This window comes from Ylistrum balloti, unplaced genomic scaffold, assembly GCF_031769215.1.
Source record: "Ylistrum balloti isolate Yb309-2 unplaced genomic scaffold, AGI_CSIRO_Ybal_v1 Utg370928, whole genome shotgun sequence".
Classification (NCBI taxonomy): domain Eukaryota; kingdom Metazoa; phylum Mollusca; class Bivalvia; order Pectinida; family Pectinidae; genus Ylistrum; species Ylistrum balloti.
The window spans coordinates 1-18,994 of NW_026782525.1; the positions used below are offsets into that span (position 1 = coordinate 1).

At 38.8% G+C, this 18,994-nt stretch overlaps 2 protein-coding genes and 1 pseudogene across 2 annotated transcripts; all 3 read left to right on the forward strand.

Annotated features, from left to right (window-relative positions):
• The first annotated feature begins 2,005 nt into the window (after nt 1-2,005).
• LOC132559521 (uncharacterized) lies at nt 2,006-2,470 on the forward strand. The gene has a single exon (XM_060224148.1). The coding sequence runs from the start codon at nt 2,006-2,008 to the stop codon at nt 2,468-2,470; it is 465 nt and encodes a 154-aa protein (XP_060080131.1).
• A 321-nt stretch (nt 2,471-2,791) lies between these two features.
• Nucleotides 2,792-3,667, forward strand: LOC132559522 (uncharacterized). Its single transcript, XM_060224149.1, has one exon. The coding sequence runs from the start codon at nt 2,792-2,794 to the stop codon at nt 3,665-3,667; it is 876 nt and encodes a 291-aa protein (XP_060080132.1).
• A 12,898-nt stretch (nt 3,668-16,565) lies between these two features.
• On the forward strand, nt 16,566-18,559 carry LOC132559523 (uncharacterized; annotated as a pseudogene).
• Nucleotides 18,560-18,994: the final 435 nt, after the last annotated feature.

Consider the following 18,994-nt stretch of genomic DNA (forward strand, 5'->3'; position numbering starts at 1 on the left):
CAAACAACATTTATACTTAAGAAATCTGGAAGAAAGTCCATTTTGTTCATGCGGGTTAGTAGAAAGTACCCACCATTTTTTATTGTCTTGTGCTAATTATAACATAATTCGACAAAATACTTTACTTCAACTAGATATTACTCTAACTGAAAAAACTCTATTATGGGGAAACGACACTTACTCTAATCAGAAAAATGAACAAATATTCTTGACCGTGCAAAATTATATCAAGCTTAGTAAACGTTTTACCTAATATTTTTTGTCCTTTAATTCTTATTATAAAACTGTACATTATGTATTGTTTCATAGATCTGAATGGAGCTTTGAAAGGTAACCTTTTTTACATACCAATAAATTAAGGCGCCACTACTTAAGTTGTAAATTACATTTTGTAATTCTATCCACCACATGTGCGTATACGTAAGTTAATATGTTTTATTGTTATGTCCAAATATTACTTTTTCATCCAATGTCGATGTTAGGTGTTCCATTTCCGATTTATATTTGTCTTTGTATGTACATGGGAAAGGAATTAATATAAGCTTTAAGCTTGTTTTCCCATCCCATAAGATTATGCGTACCTGTCTGTAATTAAATGCTTATTACTGAATAAAAATATTGTTTAAACTAAGAGACTTGCTGTCAAAGACGAAAGCACATTAGTCCATCGTATCAAACTGAACAGGATGACACAGTCCCCAGGAACAGGCATTCGGACATTTTTAGCTAGTCTTCGAGGCCAGGCTGCACTCTTCCAAATATAGTGCCACTTGCAAGGAGCCACTTTCTCATCATGTGTTTGATTACAGCGATGAGATAATCAAGGACAACCTTATTAGGAGGATTGCTGATCCTGAAATAATGTCAGACTTGCTAGGTGACCATAAGACTGATAGAACCTTAGAAGAAACTGTGTCCTTCATCGCCAGAAGGAGCAGGGCAAGGTAACCAAACGTGCTGTTGGAGACTCTGCAGGTGCTCACACTACTCCGAAACCACCCACAGCTCCTGGGAATGAGTGCTGGGCATATGGAGATCCTTCACATGGAAATATGAATGACCGTAAGGCCAGATCCAAGAACTGTGAGAGGGACACCAGGTGAGGCGGACACGCTATCGAGTATACATCAAGCCTTAAATCAATCTACATTTGTACATATCAATAGTAGCAAATACAGGATTCCAAAGTTCAATCATCCCCCTGAAGTCAGCTCTCAAGTTAGGAATAAAGGCACAGGACCTTCTCTCGGTAAAGCTTGTGATGTGTGGGGCTATAAAGGAAGACCTTGGCGTTATGGAAGCAATTGTCATCAGTGTTGCCACCAAAGACATCGCTGGTTCTATTAAGTCGGCACGTGTATTTTGTTATGTCTCTAACACTATGGAGAAAGCTTTCCTTTGCAGAGAAGCCTTCGTTTCACTTGGAGTCATCCACACACAGTTCCCAAGTATAGCCATGGCACCTCATGACATTAATGCATCTGTAGAAGACTCTGTTGAAGCATCCTGCTCTTGCCCCAGACGTCAACAACAACCACCTCCATTGTCAAGCAGATTACCCCCAGGATTTCATGCTACTGAAGAGTATGTAGAAGCGCTTCTTGACTATTATGGAGCTACAGTCTTCAATGTGTGTGAGCACCAACCTCTACCACTTATGGAATGTGAACCTCTCCAACTTCATATTGACCCAGATGCCACACCCATGGCCGTCCATAAGCCAGCACTTGTTCCAATTCACTGGCAGGACAAAGTTTATGCTGATCTGGAAAGAGATGTTCGCATTGGCGTTCTTGAGCGAGTCAGCCCCAATACACCAACAAAATGGTGCTCCAGGATAGTTGTAACCAGGCAAGGCTGATAGCTCCCCAAGACGGACATTAGACTTGCAACCACAAAACTGGTGTACCAATACATGAAGAATACCGACACTTCACAACATTTGTTACTCCGTGGGGTTGCTACAGGTACAAGGTGGCCCCACAGGATTTTTTGGCCAAAGGTGATGCCTACATTCAGCGCTATCATCGCTGACTTCCAGAATAAGGTCAAATGCGTAGACGACACATGTATGTGGGCAAATTCTATCGAAGCTGCATCTTTTCAGGCTTGTGAATGGTTCGATCTTTGTGTACGAAATGGCATTACTCTGAATCCAAAGAAATTTCAATTTGCCCAGGACGTTGTTGACTTTGCGGGATTCACAATCACTCCAACTAATATACGCCCCAGTGCCAAGTTCCTTGATGCCATCAGAAACCTCCCCACACCCACTGACACCAATGGTGCAAGAGCTTGGTTTGGGTTCATAAACCAGGGTGCATATGCATTTGCCATGACACGACAGATGAAGCCTTTTCGTTCCCTGTTGAAACCCTCAACACCATTTGTTTGGACAGAAGAGCTGGACAAGGTATTCAACCAGTCCAAAGAGGTTATTGTAGAGGAAAGAAGGTGTGCGTTTATTTGACACTGATCGACCAACCTGCTTAGCCACTGACTTGTCTGTTGATGGCATGATGCAGAAGTATTGCCAATGTGTGCCCAAGACTCCTACTTGTTGCAATGATGGATGGAGGTATCCTCCCATTGAAGGGGAGGCTTTGGCAGTTGTATATACTGGGATGCAAGGACCTCATTGTAGCTACGGACCACAAACCCCGTCTGCAGATTCTGAACGATAGGTGTCTCACTGACATTGACAATAGACGACTACTTAACCTTAAGGAGAAAACTCTTGGATACAGGTTTACAATCATACATGTGCCTTGCAGGATGAACCTCGATCCGGATGCAGCTTCCAGGCACCCCGCCAACCAACCCTATCGTCTTTCACTACCGAGAGAACAACCAGAGCTTGATCTTTACCACGACAGTATCTCGCCATGACACCCAGGCAAGCCTATACCAGCACACACGGGATAATGATACAGCTAAGGACGCTTCCACTGTTGCCGCAGCCTCCAAAGCTCTGAAATATGTCAGCACTGTGGTCACGTGGGACATGGTTCGTGAGGCAACAGCATCTGATGGAACATTTCTTGACCTCATGCATCACTTGAAGACAGGATTACCAGACGATGTCAGGGAGATGTCTGCAACATTGCGGCCTTATCATCGCTATGCAGCTAGCCTGTGTGTTGTGGATGGTGTAGTACTCTTGGGCCATCGAATTGTCATCCCACCCATTATTCGAAAGCCGATCCTCTATGCACTCCAAGCAGCCCACCAAGATGTCAGTGCAATGCGTGCGCGGGCCATGGACTCCGTGTATTGGCCTGATTTCACTGTTGACATTTCCAGAGTGAGGGACCAGTGTGCACACTGTCATCAGATGGCCAAATCCAACCAAATGCAGCCCCCATCTGACATCACGCCTCCAGACTACCCCTTCCAGATGATCTGTAGTGGCTATTTTACCTTCAACGGCAAAGACTATGTTGTCAGGTATTCAAACTGGCCTATGGTACCTAGGTCAGAATCTGGTGCAGAGGACCTAGTTAAACGACTACGTGAGACATTTGTGACATTTGGCATCCTGGAAGAGTTAACTTCAGATGGAGGCCCCCAATTCATAGCGGGGAAGACTCAGGAGTTCTTGAAGACCTGGGGGATTAAGCACAGAATTTCGTCCGTTGCTAACCCACAAGCCAATTGCAGGGCTTAACTGGCTGTGAAGTATGTGAAACGCATGCTTACCGACAACATATCTGCTTCAGGATCCATGGATGAGGATAAGTTTCAGAGAGCATTGCTAATGTACCGCAACTCCATAGTTCCAGAGACAAAATCCTCTCCAGCATTTATTTTGTTTGGACGTCCCATTCGTGACGCCATCCCTATCCTGATGGGGAGATATTCCTCTCATGAAACATGGACAGAACTGCTCTCACATCGTGAATTGGTACTTGCCCGGCGACACTCGAGGGAACATGAAAGGTGGAATGAGCACGCCCACAAGTTACCACCACTGAAAGTAGGAGATCACGTCTACATATAAAACTTGGTTGGCAACCATCCCAGGCGATGGGAACGTACTGGGACCGTTATCGAGGTCCGAAAATACCACCAGTATGTTATCCGGGTTGATGGCACAGGCCGTGTCACACTTCGCAACCGCCAGCATCTTAGAAAGTTCACCCCCTTCCACAGCCTACCGACTCCAGTTGTGGAACAGCCTCGAGGTGCAATCCCCAATACACCCTCTCCATCTCAGACAGCAGGGCCGAAGGAAACGGAGCGCCCACTTCCATTGTCACCACCATGTATGCCACAGTCACCACAAGTGCTATAGTCACAACCCAGCTTAGACCGGTCATCAACCAGGGTCCGTACTCTGCAACCGGCCGTACGGACAGCTCTGCTACCCAAACGCATTACCTTTGAGCCAACTGGTGACATTCCTCAACCTGACGTGCCAACTATGTAACAGATGCCGCCTACCCCAGCCAGTGATGTGCCAGCTGTGCCCCGAGTATCACGTGCTCTTGCCCGGCTTCAGCCTCACAATGCAGCTGGAAAAAAGAAACTTCTATCATCTCGAAGACCCAATCGTCGTGACGGTGCACGGATTCCTGGACACAGCGATGTGTAGCAGTTTATTGTGTGATAGCAGTGCCAGTAGCAGAGACACTCAAACTATTCAGTGCTATTTGGTGTGATTCTCGTTGAACTGCTAATTTTGTTTTCTGTTTTAGTGTTACAGAAAAATTTTGGGGAAAAAACGTTTTATTAAGGACTGAATTTCAGTCTGGTCAGTTTTTCCGTTTTCCGCGTACCCTAAAAAACTTGTCCCTGGGGGAGGAGATAACTAATCACTATGTTGTATTTGTACACTGCAGGTAGCAGTCATCCTTTTCCACGTCCCTCCATTTTGTAACATGTATATGGTTGTTGAGCACGGGGGGAAGGGGACACCTTTCCAATTCAGCACGGGGGAAAGGGGACACCTTTCCAATTCAGCACGGGGGGAAGGGGACACCTCTCCAATGTTGTGCTATTGTATTGTTGTGGCATGCTGTCATTATACATGCATATGTTGTTGTGATGGAAAACAATGTCATCCTCTAGTTTAATAACAGTTAACGAAGGGAGAAATTGATGTTTATTTAAAAATGACGTGCATTCTATAGTGTTTAATTAATGATTCCTGCCTATACAAATTTTGCCCACATCATGAAATGCACGTGAAAATATCGATTTAAGTAAAGACAATAACGATTTCACAAGACCGTTACTCCGAATGCCCAGTATCCCGAATGGCTGTTACTCCAAACGCCCCAAAACCCAAAACGGCTTATCCTTTCAGTCTAATGATAAAATGAAAATAAACCAACTGTTGACAATACAACATAATCTCTACCAATATATGTGTATGGTTGTTTTTTGGGGGGTCGTTTTGAGGTCTCCTTCTAGAAGCTGGTGACCAGCTAACTGAATAACATACGGGAGGCTCGCCCTATGTCGACCAGAGCATTAAGGGTAGAGTCTCAGAACGCAACAGGAGTTATCAACATCGACACATAAAAGATATGCACAGACTTAAGAGCAACATTGAAAATAGCAGTGGCTTAAGCAGAGGAAGCTAAAAAACATAATAATATATTAACTGGATATGTGTTCAGTGTCCAAATCAATTATGGTATTGTAGTATTATTGACCGCTGAAAGGCCGAAGTACTTTAATAGCGGACGAAAAGAAGGTAAATTAATAGATTGGTATATTTATATATATGTGTGTGTGTGTGTGTGTGTGTGTGTGTGTGTGTGTGTGTGTGTGTGTGTGTGTGTGTGTGTGTGTGTGTGTGTGTGTGTGTGTGTGTGTGTGTGTGTGTGTGTGTGTGTGTGTGTGTGTGTGTGTGTGTGTGTGTGTGTGTGTGTGTGTGTGTGTGTGTGTGTGAATAAATAAATAAAGTTTAGAGTTAATCCGATTAAAGGCACCTCTGAACGAAATGCCGTGGTCTTAACAAGGGGTTGTCTGTATTGAAGTGATGTATTATAGAAGGTAACGGTTTTCATCTTTATCAGTTTTCATTTAGATTAATTTGCTGCACTAGTAAATTCGTGATAACAGATTTACATTGTTCTTCAAGGTTTTTCTGTAAAATTAAAAAAATATATATATATATATTTATCAAACTACAGATTCATCAGGCAAATTTTGTCTGATCTAATCAATTAAAGAAGCCAAATGAAGAAATTCCTTTATACAAATGTAATTAGTTCATAAATCTACAGGATTTTAAGAATGAAAAGAATGTCTATACATTATTACTTCACCACAAAGAACATACAGGTTATTATGATCAGCTGGTTCACAGAGGTCACAAGAGGTCCAAGGAGCCTGCTTCTTTTCGCTGTCATGCAGCTTATAAAAGAATGTTATATATATAAAGTTATTAGAAACAAAATATCCTTGTACATTAAGTCATCGTCCTATACACTCTAAAACCACGCGACCACGCTTTCCAAACTTGTAAAATATTCCATTGTGTAGAAAAAAACATTTTGTAATTTGACTCAGAAAGTGAACCTATGCTTACAAGTATGTACAACAAAGTTCCTACGTCAAATTCTCTAGTACTTTGTTCATTGTGGATGTGAACGACGGATTCACATAGCAATCACACTCAATTCAACAAGTTCATTGATTTAAAGTGTTATCTTTATATCAGATATTGATCTCTTTGTTGTAACGTCTTTCAGTTTTACTTCATATAACGAATCTGTTAAATAGCCGATCTCCAGATGAATTGCTTGTTGCAGATTTCTCAAAGAAAGAGATGTTCATTATATAAGTATCTTTATATTCGGCAGTGACGGCAAGCATTTGTTAATAAGACATAATTACTTTCTGAATTTACTTAATTTTACACTTAACTATATAAATGACTGTTGAAATAAAACATTTTATATGCAGCAATGACTCAGTTTATTTCAGAAAATTCATAAAATCGCTGCTATATCCGTTTAAGATTGGAATTATACGTCCGCTTGTAACAATTATTTAGGCTTAAGCCGTCAGGTAAAATTCAGCCGGTAACATCAATGTCAGGTAAACAATTATTGGACAACAAAACTGTCGAAATGGTGATTTTCAACCAGTGTTGCGGGATAAATAGAATACATAGTCAGTGTCTTAAAATAAAAGTTGTATTTTGGCTCGGGAGAGAAGACAAACGTGGCGAGAAGTGGCTCGCCATTTTTGTCTTTCTTCACTCTCGCTACAATACAGTTTATATTTTTAAGACGCTGACCATGTATTCTCTATATATGACGTCAAATCGCCGAACATAAATCACGAATATACTCCGGTCACGTGTTCATGATATGGAATGTACTCCGGTCACGTGTTCATGTTATGGAATATAATCCGGTCACGTTGTTATGTTATGGAATATACTCCGGTCACGTGTTCATGTTCTGGAATATACTCCGGTCACGTGTTCATGTTATGGAATATACTCCGGTCACGTTGTTATGTTATGGAATATACTCCGGTCACGTGTTCATGTTATTGAAAATTCTCCGGTCACGTGTTCATGTTATGGAATATACTCCGGTCACGTGTTCATGTTATGGAATATACTCCGGTCACGTGTTCATGTTATTGAAAATTATCCGGTCACGTGTTCATGTTATGGAATAACCATGAAATATGGGCTATATCCTGTGACGTGCTACTCTCAAGATTTAATCAAGGCAGTAATTGTTATCAGTATCGAAGTTGTTGTTAAAACTTATTGATTTTTCGATATTTCTATAACTTTATACCACGCGATGATTGGTCTTGAATAAAATAAATACTTCTTATCTCTTATATAATATACCACGTGATTGTGTCTTCAAAAACTTATCGTCTGACCGGAATTTGCTAAAGGTGAAAGGATGGGGAGTGGGCGCAAAAAGTAGCAAAATGTAGGTTTACTGAAGTTTAAGAAAAAAAAATTAGTAAATGTGAATTACCATTTTGACCTCACGTCTTTTTGTGATGTATAACTTACACTTTACATGGAAACTTTCTTTTTATTTTGCCTATATAAATCAATTTAGTTATTGCTGAAGTAAAATCGGGTAATTCCAAGTCCTAAGACATATGTTTTCTCTTACAGAAGTCATTCAATATTATGAAACTCATTAAATTCTTCGGGCAGGTTCCTCTCCACTTCTGATGTTTAGTCATTATTTTGACCTTTTTGACATTCCTTTTCTTCGTGTTGGTATTTTCATGTTGTTTCTCTCGATGTTTCAAACGTATTGATGATCTGTTGGCGTAATTTGTAGCTCTTCAATTGCTCTGAAAACTTATTTCTCCCTAAAAGTGCACGTTCGGTGTTCTATAGCCCTAGAATGGCTTTTAAAACATATTTAGTGCTAAGCATGTGACTTTAACGATGAAAAACAGAAATCTTTTCCGAAAGAATTCGATTGCCACACTGAAAGTTGTATTATACATACAGTCCGCGCAGGGCTGACGTCACTTGTGCCTAAAAATACTTGGTTCAACACATTGTATTATTATACCATTATTGATAATACAGCTTTTAGAGAAATAGTTTGAATTATGAATGTACGATTTGAGGCAACTGTTTAGATATTAAAACATCAGAGTGCATTTTTGACTCATTCCCCGAACACCAAATCTGCCATCTTGAAAGGAAGGTGTTTCTATAGGGAATCCTTTGAAGTTAAAGTTATAGTCTGTTTCAACTAAGAATTCCTTTGAAGTTAAAGTTATAGTCTGTTTCAACTAAGAATGTCAACTTATTTTGTAAATGGTATATTTACATATCAATAATGAAATAGATCAAGTTTCTGTTTGTTTTAATTAATTGTAACATAATTTTAGCATATAGAAGTATTATAAAATAGTTATTAAATATTAAGATTTAATATTATTATTCATTATTTAATGATTACCATGTAAGATTATGTTTAATTCTACCATAACCTGCGTATGTTATCTCACGCCCAGACTATTCATTAAACACTATATCCATTGTTCATTCATACGCATAATACACATGTGTATTATTGGTGACAGCCAAATTTATTGGACGAGGCATTGACATTTGACCCAACAATGATCTGTGACCCCGAACTACTTTCGCCACGTGCGATTGTTTTCATCGTCTGCTGTCCATCATCAACATGGCTGACAATGGCGATCTTGCCGGCGGTCAAGATCGGTGATGCGGCAAATATGTGTGGAGGGGGAAAGGGGTTAGTAATTGATAAATGCAGTAATTTTGGTTTCCCAACCTTTGATATTGTGATGTACAGTTCTGATGAAAGTGATCAGAAGTTCTCGAAATTACACGCCATCTTAATCGTGTCTGCATTCACATTTTCCCGCGAAGAAACACTAGTCTTATCCGCAATAAAATCTAGTTCCAATTTTTTTTTTTTTTTTTGAAAGATAAACAATTTGTGTAATTTTGTAACGTGTTTCAATGAACTAATGTTACGGGATGTTTCCAAACAATATTACTGAATAAAAAAGTCTTTTGCATCAAAAATAGCGATTTTGTCTCTTTTTGCATATTAATGAGCCAATCGGACAACATACGATGTATTCTTACGCAAATGTGTCAATGGGAGCGAAACAATGTTGTACACAATACATATATTTTTACCTTAAAAGGTTATGGTAGAAAAAAGTTCTACAACTCGTTACAGTTGATTATCATCGTTATCAAACTCTCGTTAGTTAATTTTCAAATTTAGAAAAGACACGAGGCTTGCCACTCGTTGTAGAACCTCTATTTAATAAACAAAATTCATGAAGTCACATTGATATACTGATATCAGCAACTGAATTGAATTTATATTTATGCATGTAATAGTGAATCAATATGTGCATTTTAACACTAAAATAAACTATTATTTAAGATAAACAGTAAACCCCTAAATGAAGCTGAATTAGCACTCGTTTATCTATGACAATACATTATCCACTTTATCTAGATGATATGTCCTTTTGCAACTTTGATAGGCAATTACTAGATAAGTCAAAACTAGAAACCACAAAACACTCTAATCCAAGATGGAGAAGTTCGGATGCTAAATCAGCATTGGTCATCAGGTCGATCGTCCCAGTCTGATAACGGCCCTTCAAGGTGGTTAGGCGTCTGTCAATGTTGGCGTATTTCTTCTTCCAAGGTTGAATGGTGCCTCCTGCATCTCTCTGAATCTTGCTGATATCATTCATGTTCTGTATGCCCTTGTGCGTCTGGATGACGGTGTAGATGTTGGGGTGGGCATGCAGTACCTTCTCCTTCAGTTTACCTCAAAACCGACGAAGGCTGTACTGGGCCGGAATGGAATCTGGAAGTGTATCATGTGATCCTGTAGTAGCGTGAATAAATGGTTGTAGATAACCTGGCTCTTTACAGGAAGTAGTGCATATACAACAGGGGTCATGATGCCTTCTGTACATGGATGACGTAAATCTGATGGAACGTAGCTGGACAGGTGTATAATGTGTCATCACAGAAGAATGTGTCACATGCTGCAAGTTCGGCCAGGTTTTCTGATGTAACGAATGCGATGATCCTGTTGTTTTGTTCACCGTCGTCAAATAGGAGAAATGATTCGCCTGTAGATGTTTCTGTCCTTCTTCCATCCAAGGTGATGTCGGCCAAAGTCTTTGGTAGCGGAGAAGTCTGCTTGTGGCGAGCACGGTAGAGAGACGATTTGGAATTTGGAGACGATTTAGAATGTTGGATGTCACTGGACCAGGGCCTTTTAAGTGTCATCCCAGTTGTTGTCTCGGAGTTGGTTGAGGTCCTCCTCAAAGATGGACTGAATGGGTTGGACAGATTCTACGCATTTGTTGGTGTTCTGGTTCATGATCTGTTTGGCTAAAACACTGGCTGGGTCTGGTTGTGTGGATTTCTTCCAAAGTTGGATGGTATGTTATCTGCTGTCGAGAGGGATGCTGAACATCCTGAGGTTGAACATCTCCAGAAGATCCTGTTACCGTTCCTTCGAATCTGTCTGTAGATGAATCCATTATGCGAAAGGTTCTGCCCGTCTCTTCTGTTGGTGAAGAACTTAACGTTGATCTAAGCGTTAGCTATCCTTTACTAGTATCAAAACACACAGATAATAATATCACTCCGAAATTTTGAATCAGTAAGTCGAAATTTTGAGTTGCTATCTCGAAATTTCGAGATTAAATAAAACACATCGTGGCCGGAATACGCTTCCGTAGTTATACCTGTAAAAGTTACCTGTGAAACAATTCTGACAGTCTACCGTGTACCGAAACAATACCTGTGATTTTTAGGGGACGTTACGCGTCGTGACTTTTAGCTTAGCTTATTATAGCTTAGTAGTTACTAAACGCAGGCAGGGAATCTCATCTATCTACGTCATCTCAAAAGAAATTAATGATTGGTTTAAATGTTTTGAAGTTACAATACACAGCCAGGGAACCTCTCATCAAGCTGACAGCTCTGTATGCTAAGGACAAGTATTCCCCGCTATGACAGCAATGCATTCTGGGACAAACTGGTAATCTCCAATATTTATCGACACAAAGACCAGGAAGTCATCGGCGTGGATACAGACAAGAAGATTTTGTCAACATGTTCAGCATAGTTTTGGTAATGAAGAAGGTTGTTCCACGGTTCCTATGTTTTTGAAAGAAAGTAGCTACATCGAGACGATATCCAAAACTATAGAAGGATTGACAGCCCCGACAAATCTCATTGAAGCTGAAAATAGACACATTCAGCTAGACAAGTTCAGGTAAGGTTGGAACTGTTTTTACCCACTCTGCGGAGTGAATACATATACTGAAAGAAAGCTAATTCTTAAGGACAAGAAAACCTGTTGATGATCGGATAAGGCTCTGAAGGCGAAAACTTCTAAAATTTTAACTTTTGATCTGGTGAAAATTCTTAAGGAATATATTTAATAAAAAATAAAACTAAATGTAAATGAGCCCGTTACATAAGGCCCCGTGTTAACTCTATTACCACAAAGTAATATTTAAGGAAGTACACACTGGAGCATGATAAAATGCACTTGAACTCGAGTGTACATACAACATTAAAGTATCAAAGTTCAAGCAATAAGCGGTAATGTTTATTTTTGGATCAAACTTTATTTTCAAAGGTGTGGTTTCCAGTAATGGTTCTTTCCCATAGAGGTCGGTCTAAAGATTTTTTTCACCCTTTGAGACCACTCACCGATACACTGCTTTGTGCCATCAAAGTTGGTTCCCTTCCCAAATTCATCGATAGGCACTTATTTCACTAATTAAGTAACTAGATTACTGAATTATGAACACCGATTGTCACAAAACAGAGAAAAAAAGATTGTAACGACATAGGAAAGTGCAAACCATAAAATAAACACTAAAACAGTAAGTATACTGCCGGTATCATTGATTTTTTTAAGCATTTGGTGAGAAAAACTTCAAAATGATGTGAAAATATTTAGTCCATACAAAATTATTTAGAATAAAGACAACTTTATCTCTTACCCTAGCCCTGCCTAAAGATCGAAATTTTAACATTTATTCAAAGTGTTGATTTTTGGCTTTGATTTGTATCACCCAAATGACTCGTTGTCCTGTTACTCTCCACATCTTCATATACATAGTGCATTTCCTAATATGTAACAACCTCTTATACGCATACAATTAATGCCTGTATGTCCTTGAATAACTTTATCTGTCAATTATAATTACAAACCTTCCAGCAATATATCATATACCCCATAAAACCACATATACCCCATGATCATCAACTGTTCTGTTGACATTACTTCCTACAATTTCTACTGAGACTGTGACTAGTGACTAAACACCTTATGTAGCACTGTTCTCACAAAGAAAAGTAGTTGTGTAGGTGCGGATTGTAAAGTTGTTTAAGGAGAGACATTAAAACCAAAAAGTCTGCAAGAAATAGAAAACTTCTCCAACACAATTGGTTGTTTGATGTTTAAAAAGCAGATGGATGGCAATAACGTTACTGATGATCAAGAGATTGGTATGTGTGATAAATGACTTAAGAATTATCAGAAAAGAAGGCCACAACCTGGAGGTCAAAACGTTGGTGTTGATAATGATTGGCGGCGAAACATCCCACTACTACCCATAGAGGATCTATTTTATGGCCAGTCTTCCCACGCAAAATGCCCAATATGTATGAAACATTTCAAAAGAAAACTCGACCATATTGCCCAAATGCACAAAATAGCAACTCATCTTTCATCACAAGTTGTGGTGCCCTTGGTACCTTGGTACGTATTTGATTACATCACCTCCCAGCTACCTTTCAGATCAACAGAAAACAATGAGGATCATTTTGAGGTATCACATATGCTATAAAACCAGGAGACTTCTTTTATTCTTGGTTTCTCCTCTCTGGATGATGCAGATTGTAAAACCTGGACTGGCTGAACAAGAACAATGTTTCTAAAAATTCTTTCTTATTGTTCATCCTCTATTGGCACTGGTATTTACACTCCAAACCACGAGGATGCATTACTGTTATTCTGGGCGAAAAGAAAGACGGACATATCTTGGAGAAGTGTTCAACTTTTTTAACTTGTCAATTTCCAGTATATCGACAAACATTTCATTCTATAGAAAACGCATTAGAAATAACCATTATATCTTTGTTCCTTGGACGTGAACATCTTACAAGAGAAATGGAGAAAAACACTCCGTAGAGGCATGCCTTGGCCAGCGGGCGACTGTCATACTTGACAGTACATATATTGTTATTCCTGAAAGTTCTGATCACAAGCTCCAGACAATCTCCTACGGTTTCCGGAAGAAGCGGAACTATTTGACGTTCATGACCATAGCCCTGCCTGATGGTTACACTCCTGGAAGCGATAATGGTACGGAAATTACAAAAGCCATCATGGATAGATCGTCATTGTTGATGGAGGGATGTTTTGCCAGATTTGGAATCACTTGGTTTGACAACAAATATGCCGTCTGATCTAAACACTGAGCAGACTAAACATGACGACCTACAAGCTAACCTTGATAGATCCAAAATTAAATCCAGATGGCAAGTGGAGTCATGTCATGGATGATTCAAGCATTGGCTGTTTTTCAATACAAAAATTGTTTCCAACTATTTCATTGATGTCATCGAGGTTAGAATAGTAACAGCCTGTCTCAGTGGAATCCGAGGACATATATATGTTAGAACACAATAGCGAGACGCAAAGGATATGGCGCTGGCTGCCAAAATACAGCCACAAAACTCCTAATTACTGTTTGGGGCATTTTATTTCACACTGTTTGAAGATACTTTTAGCACATAATTACAAATGGACTCCAATAGAAGTTGTATTTTTTACCTTCAGAAAATGTCCCTACAATCTTTCATATGTAAATGTTCGGATCTAAATGCCTATCTGAAAACGTAGAACTTCAGATGCCACAAATAGTACATACAAGCTGTTGTATTTGCAACTCTACAAGTGATCCGAGTACATCTTGACTAAGTTAGATTATCTGACCATACGAGAACATTGTACAAGGTTTACTTGTTGATATATCTACAAGTGTACTCTCAAATTTCAAGGACAGTCTGTAAAGGTCGCCATTTTGTTGGAAATGCTACATCATGCATTAAATCATTTACGTGTTTGAAAGAGTCAGTAGTACAAAGTTTCTAAACGTATCGCAAGAAATTTATCGGCTACTTTTTCCTTAAGTGGTAAGCTACTATCGGAATATTTATAGGTTAGTTGTTTATATACTGAGGAGCAAATTATCGATAATTTATGGTACAGTTTGGTTTTATAAAGGGATTCGGTTATGGCTTGGGGTTCGAAGCTCAGCTATGATACTAGAACACAAGGTATAAGGATACTTTTAAAAAAAATATAATTTCTAAGACAAAGGTGAATTTTAAACACACTTATACGTGGATACTTAATAACACTTAGCTTGTAATACTGCTAATAATGAAATAAACATATAAGTACAACTGACCCCATTTTCATGAATCTTCCGTACTTAATTTTCCTTAACCTAAACTTTAACCTACGTTATGCTTAATATAGTAGTTACGATTTCCTCAAGTAAAGGAAGTTCCGAGAACCTGGGACCCGATCTGAGTACACTTTGATTAAATTATCTGACCACACGTTGACATTGTACTGATGTCCTTGAAATCGACATGGTAGGAGAGAAATCATGATGATTGTGAATACATTTCCACTCAATAAATTACAAAAACAAGTATTGGTTTTCTGCTAATTAAAAATAGGCTAAAAGGTTTTATACGATACATCCTTGGGAATATGTGTGACAGGAAATAAACTATTTTCACATTTTATTCTTAAATTTTTCCTGAATAGCAGGCATTCATCGTCATTTCAAAGGCAACTTTTTAAACAGAAATTTCCTCTTTTGATAAAAGGAAATATGATAGCATTTGGATAACAATACAGCGAGCGCTTTATTAGCTGACAGTATGAGCGACAGAGCGGACTTTTGACAAAACTTGGTCAGAAGCATCCTTGATTGAAGGGAAATTAATTTTGTTTAAACGTTTGGTTGTAGCCCTCTGGGGTGGGAGTTGCAAGGCACGATGGAGGAAATAGTGCAAATTCTTTAAAATCATATTTCTTCTGTTGGAATATCATTTGATCGGAGGTGTTCTTTATTCATTCGAAGTTTGTGGAAATGATTTTCTGACCTCCTTAAGGAAGAAGGGTTTGACCTGAGGATGACATCAGTTTAAACATGAAGAATTCCTTGAACTGCTGATCGCTCGGTCTTTTATCGCAGAAAAGAAGACAAGTTGATTGGATAAAATTCTCTTGACCGACAAGGCTTCGTGTGGAATAATTGAATAATATTATTTAAAATTTAAAGAGCATTTTTCTTAAAAGTCATCGGCAATCAAATTAAAACCAAAGTGTAATTTTTTTTTGAAAAATAATCAGATAATGTCTGAAAAAAAAAGTGATCGGTTTATTGCACGATATACAGGTAGCACTATATTTTCCATCTGTAAACAACGGGGGAAGTTAACATGTCTATTATTATTTCCCTTCTGAAAAACAAGGATTCTCATTAGTCGATCATTTGTGAAGTCATCTCCGGTATTGATTAAAAAATAAAATTTTAAAGTGATATGAAAATAATATAACAGAACTGTGTTACTCATTAACTTCTGGCATATTCTGATTATGACGTCGTAATTTTAAATCTATAGATAATCAGTTATATCTTTACCAAAAACTGAGAATGTTAAAATGAAAATCTACAGGTTATTGGCGTCACATGGCTTCAGAAGAAGAGAGAAACATTATTCGCTCCGACAAATATCAGACTGAAAATACATACTTGATGAATAAGGTCCTTGTTAAAGTCTAATAAAAATACAATATGTGTGGTAGTCAGTGAGGGGTAGTATGTTTAATCAAATGACCCAAATCAAAGTTCAACATATTGTATTTTTTATCTTATTGTGAGAGAAAATATAAAGAAATAACACATTGGAAAAACTGTGGCTTAATATCCTACACAAAGACGTTTATGTTACATTCATTTTATAATTACAGACTTTTGTTTCTGAGATGTCGGACAAGGGAGAGTTGTACGAGAAATCATGGATTCTACATCGAATCCTGGACGAGTTTATAGGTAACAAGGAGACTGTGGCCGTCAAGAGAAAATTGTTGATGTTGGATGAACTTATTATGAACAGTAAAAAAGACGTCATGAAAAGGTTTCACACCGGAAGTAGTTATGAAGGCCTACGGTTGAAGGGCTCGGACAGGGATTTGATGTTTATAGACAGTACTGTGATTGTAATAAGACCAGACCTGGAAATGCGTACCACACCAGACAGATCAGTTCTGATGATGAGGGATGCTAACAGTCGTCCTGGCTATGTAACCTTGGAACTTGTTCACTTTGGATACATGTGTATGGAGTCTTTGATGAAATCCATTGTACCAGTAGGAGCTTCAAATTTCATATCAAGTGCAATGTATTCACGGAATACGACAGATATATTTGGTAAAATAGCACGTATGGAACTATCCACCCATGGACCAGCTAGTTCTTTGATGCGTGAACAAAGCGATTTTGACCATGACGAAGATTTTGTCATTTCCTTCCCGTGTAGCAGTTGGCCACGACAGGCCAATGAATGGATCCATAGACTTCGCCTGCATGATTGGCCAAGCGAAACCTTGCGTGATCAAATCATAAAAGGTGGCTGTCATCTGGTTCCTGTGGGAGATACAACATCTGATGACCCATTCCTACAATGGAGGATTTCGTTCACAATTGCGGAAAGAAAACTCATCTGCTCTCTCATATCCAATTTTTAGTCTATGGATTGCTGAAGTACTTTCTCAAACAAATATCGAGCACGGTGAGTAACATTTTGGGGGAAGCAGATCTGATCTCGTCCTATATAATCAAAACAATCCTCTTCCACACCTTAGAAAGCACACCTCAATCATTATGGCAGGAAAAAAATACCTTTCTTTGTTTCATGTTGTGTTTCACGACTTTGATCTCATGGTTGAAGGTAGGATACTGTCCAAATTACTTTGTCAATACAAACAATATGTTCCTTGGCAAATTTCAAGGCGAAAGAAAACAAAAGCTCCTTCAATATCTCATTGGTCTGCATGATATGAAATGGGGATGCCTTTCAGTTGGGACATTTATACAGCCAACTTTAGGATCTCTAGTCGACGATATACGAAGTGGCGAACTGAAATTGTTCTTAGCTGCACCAGCGCAATTAGAGGCTGAAAGGGACATTCAAATATTCCTTGAAACGTTTACAATTGAATCCACTTGCGATACACTCCCAACAACATTGGCCCTCCTTTGTAATTCAAACACAGACTTGGAGGAATTCGTTGGTTACTTTACTACTTTGAAAGGACTGGCACATACAGGAATGATAATTTTTGGAAAACAGAATTCTTCAAGAGGAAATAAACAGAGATATAAATATCTTAGGAAATGCAAGAACTTTCTGAAACCGCTTGCATCTTTGTGTACAAGTCCAGGACTACTGACGCTGGCAACATATTACTATCAGACTGGGAATTACGTGAAAACACTGGAATTGTGTGGACAAATGATTTCGTCGTCAAAACTGTGCATAAGCGGAGGTAGTGTTACATGTCAGAATAAAGACAAGTATGAAAATTTCTGGTGCGCTCAAGGACACAGTTTATTTTACAAATGTCGGGAGGCATGTGTGTCACCTATTGAGTTTGAACAAGAATGTTTATGGTTCTGTCCACCACAAATAAGTCAACTGGCAGAAAAAAAACGAGTAAAAAGTCTTTCCATACCTCCGCTTCGTTACGCGGAATTCCTGTCGTTTCTTTGTTATCACGAACTTGGCGACACCAGGAGACGTAATGCAGCATTAATTCACCTTCGAGCCTTGAAGGACGACGAGGACCAGGGAAGTGGTAAACACTGGATAGTTTACTTCATGGTAGGGATCTGTTATGAAATGGTTGGGAATAAAATCCGAGCTCTCAAGGAATACAAGGAATCACGAAGTGGACAGAGAACCTTCCAACAGTTTTAGAAGAGAATGGAATGATACAAGTATAGAGTTATATAAAGTATGGCATAACAATGAATTAATCTGCATCATACAGCTGTTTCACAATTCATGGCCTTGTCAAAGATGCTAAGGCCCTAGATTTTCAACCTAGGAGGCGATTGAGGAACATTGAAAGTGATCGAAAGAGGTCAAATTCTAAATGAGGAGATGCACTGACACATTGAATTTAATTTCACAATTATGATCAATGTGATAATTCTATAACAACTTCAGGTACATAGATATATTTTGAACTGTGCCACAATTCGAACCTTTTGCTGCCAATCATATTTTGTGATATATTTTCCCAGGCTATAAAACATTCGTCACTCGTTCGTTGCCACTACTTCTGTTCTATCGTAGGTCGATGTGACCTAGATGTACATATCGTCAGTTTATAATGAGTTTTCGACTGTG